The sequence below is a fragment of the Gasterosteus aculeatus genome, chromosome 3, assembly GCF_964276395.1.
Source record: "Gasterosteus aculeatus chromosome 3, fGasAcu3.hap1.1, whole genome shotgun sequence".
Taxonomy (NCBI): domain Eukaryota; kingdom Metazoa; phylum Chordata; class Actinopteri; order Perciformes; family Gasterosteidae; genus Gasterosteus; species Gasterosteus aculeatus.
Window position 1 is genome coordinate 18,988,605 of NC_135690.1, and position 14,720 is coordinate 19,003,324.

General features: G+C 44.7%; 2 protein-coding genes and 1 long non-coding RNA gene across 4 annotated transcripts; 1 reads left to right on the forward strand and 2 right to left on the reverse strand.

Moving 5' to 3' along the window:
• Positions 1-16: 16 nt before the first annotated feature.
• Positions 17-4,624, reverse strand: LOC120816167 (jouberin). Its single transcript, XM_078100089.1, has 5 exons — positions 4,338-4,624; positions 4,192-4,259; positions 3,052-3,216; positions 2,884-2,978; positions 17-749 (listed from the first exon to the last, which is right to left on the reverse strand). The coding sequence occupies exons 1-5, from the start codon at positions 4,405-4,407 to the stop codon at positions 554-556; spliced, it is 594 nt and encodes a 197-aa protein (XP_077956215.1). The 5' UTR covers positions 4,408-4,624; the 3' UTR covers positions 17-553.
• Positions 4,625-4,696: 72 nt separating this feature from the next.
• adhfe1 (alcohol dehydrogenase iron containing 1) lies at positions 4,697-14,370 on the reverse strand. 2 transcript variants are annotated; one of them, XM_040171581.2, is made up of 14 exons: positions 14,095-14,370; positions 13,446-13,483; positions 13,316-13,365; positions 13,160-13,213; positions 12,928-13,082; positions 12,074-12,270; positions 11,561-11,638; positions 11,376-11,481; positions 10,848-11,000; positions 9,550-9,648; positions 6,428-6,506; positions 6,048-6,144; positions 5,236-5,393; positions 4,697-4,894 (listed from the first exon to the last, which is right to left on the reverse strand). In XM_040171581.2, the coding sequence occupies exons 1-14, from the start codon at positions 14,145-14,147 to the stop codon at positions 4,811-4,813; spliced, it is 1,401 nt and encodes a 466-aa protein (XP_040027515.2). In that variant the 5' UTR covers positions 14,148-14,370; the 3' UTR covers positions 4,697-4,810. The 2 variants fall into 2 exon arrangements, with proteins under 2 accessions (XP_040027515.2, XP_077956212.1); XM_078100086.1 differs by having other exon boundaries at positions 14,053-14,155.
• LOC120816168 (uncharacterized) lies at positions 13,461-14,422 on the forward strand. Its single transcript, XR_013467241.1, has 2 exons — positions 13,461-13,643; positions 14,049-14,422. It is a non-coding gene; the product is annotated as an uncharacterized LOC120816168 (long non-coding RNA).
• Positions 14,423-14,720: the final 298 nt, after the last annotated feature.

Below are 14,720 nucleotides of genomic sequence, written 5' to 3' on the forward strand. Positions count from 1 at the left end.
ACAGACAATATATATATATATATATATATAGTTTTATTTTGGAAATTGACCGATTCTCTCGTGCGCTCGTCCCTCAACATATTTCCCAAGCGGTTTTCTTTGACATTTACAATTGCCCGTTCCGACTACACCCCGACGTCTTTGTGCACCACACCTCCAAGGCCGGTCCCCAGAATATTGTCCAACATGAAAGCGGTCGGTAAGGCAAAAGGGTTGGGGGCCACTGGTCTATGGGATCATCATCTACAGGATCCTGTACTATGTGAATGTGGCTTGTGGCCCGATCCGATTGGCCAGCTACTCATTGTCTCTGCTTCTTGGGTGTGGCAAAAGAAAATGAATTAAAATCATACTTTTTATAGAGATTATGACCTTAAAAAAGATATTTAATTATCAAAGTCTTGGACACGAGCTGGAACTGAACTCTTAACACGTCAAGAACTTGAGACTCCTTGGCGGATCAGAACCTCAGATATGACCTGGGTTTGGAACTTGAACATCCACTGGGCAGCCTTGGTAGTGTGTCAACAGAAGTACTGAGAGCGTGGCCAGGTCAGTCCATCTGGAAGGTGGTGTTGATGGAGCCGGTGTGTGGAAGGTGGGGACAACTCTTCCTCCTGGACTTGGCGAGGACGCGGTGAAGGAGGCTGGGGGAGCCCTGAGGAGGCGGAGTCAGCGGCGCCAGGTTTCCATCGAGTCCGAGCTGCCGGCGGAGGCTGGTTTTCCTCAGCAGCCTCGGAAAACCAGTGCTGGGAAGTAAAGAATATAGTTTAGCATTAAATATATTTCTATCTCACGTTCAACATGTTGTAGTTTTTAGGGTATTATGTAGTTCAAACATGTCAAAACTAACCTTTAACACAAAGTAGAGCCATGTTAGATGAATGATGGCAGGAGGAGCTGGAATGTCAAGGGACTAAACGGTCCTGTTAAGAGTCTGATTGTTCGATTGTTCTTCATAAAGCAGCAGTGCTGGTTAATGTCTATGCTCCTAACTGGGATGATGAACATTTCATAAAGAAGATAATCTCCAATATTCCTACGCTAAACTCTTACAATTTAATATTTGGAGGAGATCTAAATTGCTTAATTAATCTCAGTCTGGAAATATCAAACCCTACTTTAAAACCACCCTCAAAAATAGCAGAACCCCTTTTGGCCTTCATGGATCAGGTTGGAGGTTTCATAATCCCACTGATCAGACCTTTTCCTTCTACTTGCACCCACCAGTCCTACTCTCTTTTATTGATAAAACCCTCCTTCCTTCAGTGGCTAATACAGAATACTCTGCAACAGTAGAATCGGACCATGCGGCAGTAATTCTATTTATCATTCGATCTCTTACAGAAACCCGTCTGGTACTGATAAATAGACTCATTGATCATGAACAACCGAAAAGACCGTATATCTCCTTTTGTGGGAGACTTAACGCTGTCATGAAGGAAATTACAGCTTTTTCCTCATTGCAAAATAAATTCTGTAGAGAGAAACAAGATCAACAGCGATCTAGATTTCCAAAACCCAACAACACCCAAACTTTCGAAACAAAGATTTAACCTCCAAAAGGAGTACGACTTATTGTCGACAGGCAAAATTCATAAGGAATCGCCACTCTTTCAGGAATATCTTCCAGAAGATCCCAGAGATGTTGTCTCGCTAGATGCAGAAAAGGCATTTGACGGGGTGGAATGGTCATATCTCCTCAGGATTTGGGTTTTGGTTCTAGATTTGTGGCATGGGTAAAACTCCTCTTCTCCTCACCCAGGGCGTCACTCGTCACCAATAGATCAAACTTGGAGTAGATTGATACCGAGGTACCAGCCAAGGCTGCCCCTTAAGTCCTGTATTATTTGCCTCAGCTATTGATCGATTATCCAGTGCTCTTAAAGCATCCCCTAACATTAAAGGGAGTCACAGATGGGGTACTCAGCATAGAGTCTCGCTATATGCTGATGATTTATTAGTTTATATTTCGGTCCCGGTGGAATCTGTCCCTGCACTAATTGAGATTCTTAAGCAACTCTCTCCAAAAGTGAACGCTTTCCTCTAAACTCCACCAAACTCTTCTTTACTAACTTCGATAAGCATATTACATCATTTATATGGACAATAAGCAACCACAGATAAGTAAAGAAATGATGCAAAGACATCGATCTCAAGGTGGACTTGCTCTTCAAAATTTCTGATATTATTACTGGGCAGTGAATATACAAAAAATAATATCCTGGATCAAGCTTCCTCAAATAAGCTGGTGTCTAAACGAAGCCAAATCTCACCCACCATCGTCTCTTCTAGCATTGGTACCTTTCTACCCATCCCTCATCCAACCAAATAGATTCACCAGCAGATCTTACACACATGTTCTGGTCCTGCCCTCAACTGACAAATTACTGGGTGGCAAAATTCAAAGTCCTATCAGAGTCCCTTCACCTTGAACCCAGTGCTTTGGTGTTCAGCGGATTGAAGACCAAACTAAGTTTGAAGCAACACAAAACCATAATTGCTTTCTCAACCTTCTTGGCACGAAGGAGAACCCGGTTGGACTGGAAGTCCGCATGCCCTCCCAACTCCTCCGAGTGGCTGAAGGACCTGGTGTTCTTCTGAAACTAAGGGGACATCCTGAGAAATTCAAATCCACTTTTCTGCTTGTCTGTACTAACCTCCAACACCTCCAACACCGTATTCACACCGTATTTCTGGGTGGGGGGTTAAAATATATGGACAATACCATATTACAATACTACACACACACACACACACACACACACACACACACACTCAGCTCAGTTATGTTTGATAATAATATATTTATTCCTACCACTAAATAAATCTTCCTATGAGTGAAGAAGGATCCCTGTTGCTGTGTGTCGTTGTCATAGTTACCGAGCTCCACCGCTGGGGGCTGCTTCTGTCATTGTGGCCACCGGTACCGAACCCCTCCTCAGCAACATGGGCGGAGCTCTAGAGGAATCTCCGCCCTGCATGACAACGACAGTACACAGTGTGACATCACAGTGGACTGACAACGGAATTCAGAAATGTGAGTGTTACCTGGAGCGGCTCCACGCAGGCTGCAGGGAAGTAACCCTCCTTTCCGTCGCTCCGTTGTCCAAACCACCAGGCCTCGTCCTCCTTAAACAGGACCTGTATCAGGTCTCCCTGGTTCAGGTTCAGCTCCTTCTGCCAGCTGGACCGGTGCTGCATCACCACCACCACCTGCCAATCACAGTCAGCAAGCTGCTTCCTGCATCAGACAGACTCATCCCGCCCAGACTGGTCCCTCATTAGCTAAGCATGCTATGCTAACCGGAGGTAAACACTTTAGCTGACTGTAACACAGTTAGCACGAGGCAGATGGAGCCAAGCTAACAAAGCAGAATTTATTATTAAGTCACTCTCTTCCCATGGACTAACATAACGTTAGCTTAGCATAACGTTAGCTTAGCATAACAGCATTTAAACCAGCTCAGTACTACCAGACAGTACCTGAATTGATGGGATGAATTTACCAAGCTTTTGATCTAGCGTTTATTGGTTAGTCAGAAGACTACATTGACATGTCATCACTGTCCCTTTGACTTAATGTAATCAATTTCCTATTCAAAGTAGTTCCTCTGAGCCAGAGATCCGCTCTCCATCCCACCAGGAATCAGGGGGAGTTACGTGTTGGCTGCACAGGGATCGGCCTTAATCTGCTTTAAATAGCTGCTGCTCATCAGGCTGTAAACAAACCCTGATTAACACACAGATCATTTATCAGCAGATCGATCTGCAACGTTCGCTTCATTCTGCTCTGACTAATCGCCATCCTGAAACATTCCTCTGGCAGTTTGTTCATTTCGAAACGCTGCATCTCCACCTGGACAGCAGACCAGAACCCCAAGAGGTCTAGATGGATCATTGTGTAATAAACCATTCAGGTGGATTTGTTGAATCAACGATTGGACAGGAAGTCTGTGTGAAGTGAAGTGGACCGGCGTGATCCACCTCCCAGCCTCAAAACAACCCCCAGAAACCAAACAAAGACATAAGGATGCAAAGACCACAAAGAGACTTTAGAAGACTCCTGAAGCTTAACACATTGAACTCATCCTCTCTGATATGGGTAAACATAGATATTATGGGTTAATTTAACACGTATTATTTCACATGTGTTGAAGGAGATGTAAGGGATCGTTTCTCTCACTTCACCTTCTCTGCCTCCACGTCTGTGGAACGGGACCTGGACCCAATCCTGGTCCTTGTCCCAGACCTGCACACTGATGAGAGGAGCACCAATCAGGTCATCAGCTCTTCGGGGTGGAGGTGTTAGGTTACCTGCGTGCGAGGGGACTCACCTTGAGGAGAGAAGACAGTGGTGTAGACCTCAAAGTGCTGGTCGCTCTGCCTGAAGATCTGCTGCTGCATGCTGCCGCCTCACCCTGTCGCTGCGAGATACCTGCTGGTTCTGATCCTCACAGGGCAAATCATGATGTGGGCCCCGGTGACTTCATCACAATCACCTGGGCTGAGGCCACCGTGATGCGTTCAGGGTCACTCTGTGTTTAGCTCATTCTTTGAACTGAGGGTTAACCCAGTTAAACAGTCAGATGAGGTTTATGTAACAACTGTTCCTGGATCAGATTAGACCGGATTAACAAGAGGCTCTAAGAAAGGACACGCACACGCACACACAAGTAGAAGTAAACCAGCCAACTGTGAGGTATGTTTTTTATTCACGTTGATGTGTAAATATGAATGAATTCCCCGTTGACCATAAAGTGACCCCGAGTGGACGTCAGAGGAACTGCAGCTCGGAGCAGACCTGAGATCAGTAGAGCTTCATGGAGGCCTCAAACAGCTGGCTGAGATCGTCCTCGGTGTGAGCTCTGGGGGACAGTTTGGTCACTCGCTCCTGAAACAACAACCAACAAACACCTCATGTACATTCATGTAAATATTCTATTTTTATTTTTATTTCGAAATTGGTCGGCTTTCCAGAAAAGAATTTCAATACACAGGGCGCGTGTAACTGACAATACAAATCTTTGAATCTTTGGAAGCTTGTTGACATGATGAATAGCTTGAATATGGCTTCATAAAAGTATATTGGATATAATATAACAAACAGGTGCATTAGAAAGGTAAATGCAGGGTCCCCGGGGGGCCGTTTCAAGAAGCGGGTTTAGTGTAAACCTCCTACTTGAAACGGAGCCCTGATGTCTGATTATTCTCAGGGTCAGTGAAGAGGCCAACCTGAGGGATAGTTCCCTTCACCAGTGCCGGGACGTCCTCTCTGCTGTATCCCACAGCTCCCAGTCCGTCCTCCACCTGCAGGTCATACATGAAGTGACGCAGCGTGTCGGCCAGGATGGCGCCCGCATCCTCCCGCTTCACCTGCCGGATGTCTGCACCTGAACGATCACACGCGTGTTTATTTATTTATCACCAGCATCAGTAGATGGCTACTACTGTCCTCAGAGACTTTTCTTCATCGTGAACAGGCTGACGTGTGTAGGGGAGCAGGTGTACAGTGTCAATCAAAACTATTCAACCCACATTGCAAATTAGGCTTGTTAGCAAATTGCACAATATTTCTGCTTTTTGCATTAAACAAAAGCCGACAAGCTGAAGTAGTTCATTAAAACTATTATTACCAGGGTTTTCAACCAAATTCATCACATTTAATCACTACTGCCTGACAAGCATCTTCAGAAACCCTTCAGTGTCTGAAGCACTGCTGGAAGCCATCGGCCGACATTCCTCAGGACCGCTGTGAGAAGCTGCTGTGTGGCTCTGCATCACATCTGCAGCAAGTCACGAGAGCAAAAGGAGGCTCCAATAACTGCTGAAGATGCTTGTCAGGAAGCGGCTGAATCATTGAGGCTGCAGTCATTAAAAGTTTCCTTTTGCCTGGAATTTGGATGAAAACCCTGGTTCCATTGAACAGCTCAGCTAATTGTTTATTGCAAACAGCAGAAAAATTCTATATTCTGCCAATAAACCTGCTGTGCGATGGGGTTTGAATAGTTTTGATGGGAGCTGTGGGTGAACAGGCGCACACCCACCCAGAATCTCTGCAGCCTCAAGGTGGCGCTCTGGACACATTGGAGCTGTGAAGTTGAAGACGGCCGGAGCCGTGAGGACCACGGAGAGACCATGAGGCTGAGGACACACACACACACACACACACACATATTATGCTTAATATTTTTTAATATTTTAAATTTTTACCCTTAACTTTATTCCCTTGTTTTATACTAACCCACAGCCTTATTCTACTAACCCATTTTATTGTATTACTGGTGCACTGCTGTCTTGTTGTCTATTGTCACACTGTCTGCTGTCACGCACCAACAAGTCAGATTCCTTGTGTGTTTGACATATTTTGGCAATAAATGTTTCCTGATTCCGGATGTACCCTTTGGGCTGTAGTTCAATCACTCACCACTAGAGGGTGCTCCACGCTGTAACCCTTCGCTGAGTGAGTCTTTACGTTGCCAGCGATTGGATACGACATCCCGTGACTGCAGGGGTCAAAGGTCACAAGTCATGCAACGGGTGTTAAATATTCACATACAGGTATGCAACCCAATATACACACACACACACACACACACACATTACTTACACTTTGAAAACACATCAGAGCTCAATGTAAAAAGGATGTTCGATATCTACAGCGATTTGGACGGTTTACTGTCTTGGGAATGAAAGGATGACACAAGCGTGATGTGGCAGACTTCATTTCTGTATGTCAAATGCTTCTTGATATCTTGAGTGGCCCTCACAAGCTTCTATGTTACATCACAAGCTACATGTTACATCACAAGCTTCTATGTTACATCACAAGCTTCTATGTTACATCACAAGCTTCTATGTTACATCACAAGCTTCTATGTTACATCACAAGCTACATGTTACATCACAAGCTTCTATGTTACATCACAAGCTTCTATGTTACATCACAAGCTTCTATGTTACATCACAAGCTTCTATGTTACATCACAAGCTTCTATGTTACATCACAAGCTACATGTTGTTACATCACAAGCTACATGTTACATCACAGGCTTCTATGTTACATCACAAGCTACATGTTACATCACAAGCTTCTATGTTACAAGCTTCTATGTTACATCACAAGCTTCTATGTTACAAGCTTCTATGTTACATCACAAGCTTCTATGTTACATCACAGGCTTCTATGTTACATCACAAGCTTCTATGTTACAAGCTTCTATGTTACATCACAAGCTTCTATGTTACAAGCTTCTATGTTACATCACAAGCTTCTATGTTACATCACAAGCTTCTATGTTACATCACAGGCTTCTATGTTACATCACAAGCTTCTATGTTACAAGCTTCTATGTTACATCACAAGCTTCTATGTTACAAGCTTCTATGTTACATCACAAGCTTCTATGTTACATCACAAGCTTCTATGTTACAAGCTTCTATGTTACATCACAAGCTTCTATGTTACAAGCTTCTATGTTACATCACAAGCTTCTATGTTACATCACAAGCTTCTATGTTACATCACAGGCTTCTATGTTACATCACAAGCTTCTATGTTACAAGCTTCTATGTTACATCACAAGCTTCTATGTTACAAGCTTCTATGTTACATCACAAGCTTCTATGTTACAAGCTTCTATGTTACATCACAAGCTTCTATGTTACAAGCTTCTATGTTACATCACAAGCTTCTATGTTACATCACAAGCTTCTATGTTACATCACAAGCTTCTATGTTACATTACAGGTCATTTAGCAGACGCTTTTATCCAAAGCGACTTACATTACACTTTAAATGGCTTTATCACATTTTGCCCGGGGAGCAATTAGGGGTTAGGTGTCTTGCTCAGGGACACTTAGACATGGAACATGGGGCAGCCTGGAATCAAACCAGCAACCTTGTGCTTCCCAGCACACCTTCTGTAACCCCTGCGCCACGACGACCCACGTCCCACAACCCACGACCCACTATGTATGCTCCTAATGAGACGGATGGTGTCTTGTGGGATCTCCTCCCAGATCTGTTTTATCATTGAGCTCCTCAAAAGTCTGAGGAGAAACCTGACGGCGTCTGATGGACCCAAACGTATCGTCCCAGAGGTGTTCTATCGAGATCGTGAGGGCCATGGTATCACTTCCTTCATCCTCCAGGTACTGCCTGCATACTGTTGCCACATGAGGCCATTGTCGTGCATCAGGAGGAACCCAGGATCTACTGCACCAGCGTGGGGTCTGACCACAGGTGGAAGGATTTCTTTCCGATACCTAATGGCAGTCAGACTGAGATGACGGAGAAAGTCAAACAGGAAGGAATTACCTTGTTGTGGATGGCACCATCTGATATAGCAAATTATTTGAATGATTTCTTCCTAAATAAGGTCCAAACACTAAGGCAGAATATGGACAATACTGATTCTAATTATCTAAAGATCATACAAATAATGTGATGTTAGATAAGAGGTGCACTTTCCCCCAATAGTGTGGAGGAGCAGGAAGTAAGGACGTTGTTGAAGTCCGAATACAGATCAGTGGGTACTGACATGCTGGAACGTCACCGGCCTGCTAACTGCCTGTCGTTGCCTCAGTACTTGTACCCTGTGCAATGACAATAAAGTGGAACCTCATCTAATCTGAGCTGACTGTGTTTGCGATCCGTTATGTCAAATATTAGATTCACGTTTAATGAAAGGTGCTTTTCCCACTATCTGGAAAGCAGGTACAAGTATTCCCTTATCTAAAGATAAAGACCAGAAGATCACTATTCTCCCAGTTGTTAGTGAACCGATGGAGAGAATCGTCCACTTAAATACGGGAACACACGCTTATCGACATAACCATTCAACTTGTTCCGCCCTTACAGTAGTGACAACTGGCTCAAAGACGACTGGTGCAGTATTACTTCATTTAAGTGCAGCATTCGATGTCATAGATCACAATCTACTCATCCACGTTGTTTTATGCTGCAAAAACTGTCAGTCAGCTGGACAATGTTTTATCAGCTGAACTAAATATGGTTTTTATTGGATGAAACTAAATGAGTTGGTACTGAACATCTCAAATGAAAGTTAAATTACAAGGTACAAGTCAGTCAGCTGTCATGGGCAGAACATATTGACACCATAGTGAAGGAGATGCACCTGTCATGTGATCTACACGTAAAGGTCAAAGAAATGACAAACGGCCCCAAACGGAGCTGCCAGGTTAGTGTCACATGTCCCATAAGAACAAAGACGATCAGCACGAACCGTCGACCCTCCACGTTCACGCTGGAGAACCGGCTACATTTATCTTATATAACAACAGGTTCCTTCTCATTAGACCCCGTCAGCTGATGGAGGCCAGATGATGTTACCACAGCCAAAATCTAACTGTTCTAAGAGAACAGTTATTTATTGTGCCGTCAATCATTGGAATAATGAGTATACGTAACAATAAACAACACTCAGCTGACTGGATCATTACTAAGTGTGATTCATTCATACATTAAGATTGTTCCTTTCATTGGAGCAGTGAGCATAAATACATACATACATGCAGGTTTCTCACCACAGGTGAACTCCTGCGTTACCAAAGCCGATGCCAGCAAACACGCTGGCCAGGTGCATGCTGGACCGGGCCTCCAGGTCCCCGGGGTCCCGCACCGATCTGTAAACAAACACAGCAGACGGGCAAAGAATAACTTCATCACATTACACTTGTTACCGTTTCTGATTCCACTTTCAGGGTCAGGCCTTTAGGAGTCGGGACAAAGACGTGTACACAGAGTCAAAGTACAAGATGACAAGTCGCTGAGACGCTAAACGACGACCCGTCGGCAGTCGGGCTCATGAACAGAGCCGGCCCCCCACTGACTGACTGACATCCCACCGGTCACTCCTTCACACTGCACACGTCACTTTACTGTCATTCATCACCTTGTCGTCACTCGTCACTTTGTCACTTGTTCGTTAGTGCACTTTATGCTTAATATTTTTTAACTGTTTTAATATTTTACATTTTTAACTCTAACTTTATTCTCTTGTTTCATACTAACCCACAGCCTTATTCTACTAAGCCATTTATTTTATTACTTGTGCACCGCTGTCTTGTTGTCTGCCGTCACGCACCAACAAGACAAATTCCTCGTAGGTTTGACATATTTTGGCAATAAACGTTAAAGATTTATCTTTAGTCAAAGTTAACGCGTTAATCTGTGAGACGCAGTTTTGTTTCCTCCCGGTGTGCGTTGACCCCTGACCCCTGAAGGCGGCGTGCTGCAGTCAGTCAGACGCAGTGAGACGTTTTGCATTGGAAGTAAAACAAACAGAAGAACTGAGCAGAGGAATTCCTCCACGTGTCAAACAGAGCACTTTACGAGCCGCTAGGCTAAGCTAGCTGCTAGGCTACTTCCATCTACCTGCAGAGGACCACCAGTGTCCCTAAAAGAAGTGCTTTGAAAACGTCCTGCTAAATGTGGGACATTGTTGGGACCTGAAACACGTGAAAAGAAGGCGAGTTGGGAGCAAAGTGGACGAGGACGACAGGACGCGCCGCTGTCCATCAAGTCCCACCTCCAACATAATGTGCAGTTTGTCTTTAAAATTGATCTAATGTGTTTTTTTTAGATTAAGTATTTTAGTTGTAATGAATCTAGATGAATTAATATCTAAATGTTCTAAATGATGAACTCATTTTCTATGGATATCTATTGACAGCCCTAATTATCTTAAATGTGATCTTTTATTCTACTTCAATTTGAATTTTTTGGACCCAATTAATAGTTTGTTAATTTCCGGGATTTCGTAATATTCAGTTTTTTATGTTCTTGTGTATTTAAACTCCTCTGTACTTCACATAAAACGTACCGCTTCATGTACTTGGCGACCACGTGAAGCGCGTGGCGGGACCAGACGTCGCTGATGGGGTTGCTTCCCTGGTAGGCGGGGCGGGTGATGGGGTTGGGGGGGCAGGGACTCCTCTGGTTGTACGGGAGGGCGGTGTACGACTCCAGGGCGTGACTGCGGCGAATAAGAGTAGATCCGCCTTAAAACTGATCATCTGTAAGAAGCTTCTGTTCATCATCTCATGAAATCATTAAGAGTCCAACGTGTCAACAACGAGTTACCGTGGTTACACCGGAGATCGGTTGCTGTGGTGACATGTCAGCCTGCTGTTTGTGTTTCCCAGATGTTGTCCTCTACAGATGTGCTACTTAGTTAATATAGTAAATGTATTCTCACTATATTAGATACAACCGGTACCCAGAATGCATCACTCACATTCCACGCGATACGGTTTAGTGCGCTCATCAAACACTGTTCCACAAGTTAGCAATTAGCCGCTAGTTGGAACCGTAGCACATAAATCAAACGTCGGCATCTGGTGTGACCGACCAGAGCACGTCGAAGCCGCTGTTGGCGGCGACTTTCTCAGGCATGCTGAGCGTGTGCGTCGGGTCCACGATGCCCAGGGTGGGGCGGATGGCTCTGCTGGCGATGCCTGACACAGAGAACAACCAATCACAGCTCATGAGGTCACTGTGATGTCACATCGCTCGTCTCGTCTTCTCCGCTCTTACCGGTTTTGGCTTTCAGAGGCTCGTAGTCGAAGATGGCGACGCCGGTGGTCTCGCTGCCGGTGCCGGCTGTCGTAGGAACTGAAGAGCAAACAGCCAGAGACTCTTGAATTAAATCACACTTATAGAGTAATCAAATTCATTAATGTGTTTATGTCCAATAGGCAGAAATGATTGAATCAATTTGAAAAATACAAATGTATCCATCTGTGTTTTTGCTGTTATTATTATTAATAAATGAATGTTCAACAAAAAATGGGAAAACAATTAAATCATTTCATTAAATTGAATATTAATATAGTACATTATTCATACAATTTTGTATATTTGGCTGCATGCACAGAGAATATTATTGCAAATTATTAAAATAAATAATAACTGTTTGTGACCAGTGATTAATAAACAACTACTTTCAACTATCTGAATTAAAACCAACAATATATTAAATTATTGATTTATCAATCTGGTTAGGCATTCCTAAACTGTAATAACCCGTTTACCGTAGTTCCTTGTTACCTGCGATGAGTGGCTTCAGGGCGCCGGTGACCGGCTTCCCTTTACCGATCGGCGCATTGACGAAGTCCAGGAACTCGGCGTCAGGGTGACACATGTACAGATTGGCTGCTTTGCAGGTGTCAATCACAGAGCCCCCGCCCACTGCCACGAACGCGTCAAATGAGTCGCACTTGGCAAAGGAGACGGCGTCCTTGAAGCTGCGACAAACACGACGGTGATTCTTTGAATACATCAAATGAACAAACTCTCTTAATGAGCAGAGAGAAACTAATACGTATGTTTTCGTTTGTGTTTCATTCTCCTTCACGTTTCTACCGAAGCCCAGAAGGGACAAATCAAGCGCAGGCTGGAGACGTTTTATTTGTTTGCAGGCTGTAGATTCCCCACTAGATGGCGCTACAGATGTTTTTATTATATTTCATCAATAAACGTAACATTCAGCACTAAATTTGATCAAATCAAACATTTAAAATAAAACTGACTTATGTACTTTTTAGGGCAAGTTAACGCACTAAGGAGATAAAACACACACACACACACACACACACTGGTGTCTTGCTCAGGGACACTTCGTCAGGGTTCAAACCGCCAACCTTGCGGTTTCCGGCGCACCGGACAGACATTTACTTCTTATTACACGTTTACTACCTGACTGATGACACGTTCATCATCTCATCACCTTCTGAACAAACACAGATTTAAATAATACGTCTCATTAACTTCAACAGAAGAAAAACATGCTGAACGTGCTGATGTGAGACAGAGGAGGACAAAGTGTCTTTGCCTACATGAGGACACGTGTCGATGTGAACACATGTTACCCGACAGCCAATCAGGGAGAGCAGAAGCGTCACCTGGTGTCGGTGGGCTCCACCCGGACGCTGTCGTAGACTTTGAACTTGACTGCGTGCGAGGCCAGAGACTCCAGGACGGCCTGCACAGGCGGGAGGCGGGACAAGTTCTTGTCCGTCATCAGACAGACGTTCCGAGCCCCGAGGTTCTGCAGGTCCTGCAGGAGAACAACGCCCAGTGAACTTAGCAGAACATTCACAGCGCCTGTCACTCATGATGAAGATGTTTGGTTACCATGCCGATCTCTCTGCTGACTCCTTCTCCATATCTGATGTTGGAACTCGCCATCTGACGGAAACAACGAGCACAGTGGGATTATTGACCATCGATACATTTCTATATTAATTCATAATTAATCCATTTCATTTGACGCGGCCTGGCGTGAACCACCTCGAAGGCGTAGTCGGTCTTCCGGACGATGCAGGTCGCGGCGCCGACACCTGCGTGACAAACACATGACCCGATGACATCATCATTCATACCACACATGACATGCCCTGATCAATAATACGATGAGTACCTCGGTGAAAGGTGTTGGAGTGGGCGGGACATCGGCACCTGTCCACAGAGCAGAGGACCAATCAGAGGGCAGCTTGTTATAAACAACACAGCTCAATGAAGATCCAGAGCATAGAGACGGTTCTACGGATAAATGATGGTTCCCTGGTTCTGGACTAACACCTGGTCCACTAGAGAGGTGGACCTGCGCGGAGGAAAGGTACTTTAATGCTTCCTTGTCTCCTTGAGCAAAGGGAACGCTGGACCCTCCTTGTGGTAGCAGTAGTCGCTCCTGTTAATCACAAACCCAGCTGGGCTTATCAACCGCGTTGCTATGACGACAACCGTTGTACCTCGACACGTTTCCTTGGCCAAGGACAAGTGGCTAGGAAAGGACACAGAGGTTCGTTTTGTTGAGTATTCGACCTCACAGAACCTTTGTTCTGTAAAACCGGGTCTCCGTGTTGATCTGGATCCAAGATCTTCCTACAGTTCTTTTAACGGAACTCTTAAAATCGGTGTTTTAAACGCAGGGCTTCGCGCTGCTTGGTGACGTCACCGCAGTTTGATGACGTGTGGTTTCTCCGACTTTCACGTAACTTTTAGTAACTTTTGCTACGTTCAGGTACCTGCAGGAAAATGGCGCTTTGGTGAAAGTGTGTGAAACTCACGCCGCTCGCTCGAGCTGTCGAAGCAGCTGAACCACCCGCTCCCGTCCGACCATCTTGGAACAGGAAGTAAAGTGACGTAAAGGCCCGACAGCAGGACGCGCTGCTTCCGCCTCCGCCCTTCAGAGTAAAGGTCACCGTGAGGGTGGAGCTGGTTGACTAAAGGCTGGAACGAGCGTCAAGCCGAAGGAGAACCATGTGTGGTGACATTCAGCTGCTGGAGCTTTACATATTCTGTAATGTCTTAATGATTCAGTTAAAATAGCTCGTATCTCATGCAATAGAAAAATAAGAAGTCCATGCATACAAGTTAATAAATGTGTTTGCTGTTGGTGTGGTTTTTATTGACCGCGATGCTGCCTTGAGATTGCATCATTACTGAAAGTACACGGCCTAACCGATTTCATTTGAATTTAAAATAATCTAAACAAGTTCTTCTCTCAGGAAAAAATATATCATGCTCCGGAGGAGAAGCATATCTTCCTAAATGAAATGAAAGGGTTCCTGTTTTTCGGGTTTTAAGGCGTTTCTTGTTAAACTCAGCAGGTTGCTAAGCAACGGGAGCAGTGAAGGTAAAGCTAATGATGCAAGCCGGTCCCGCAGGCCGAAACGTCCCATTTCAGAGGCCG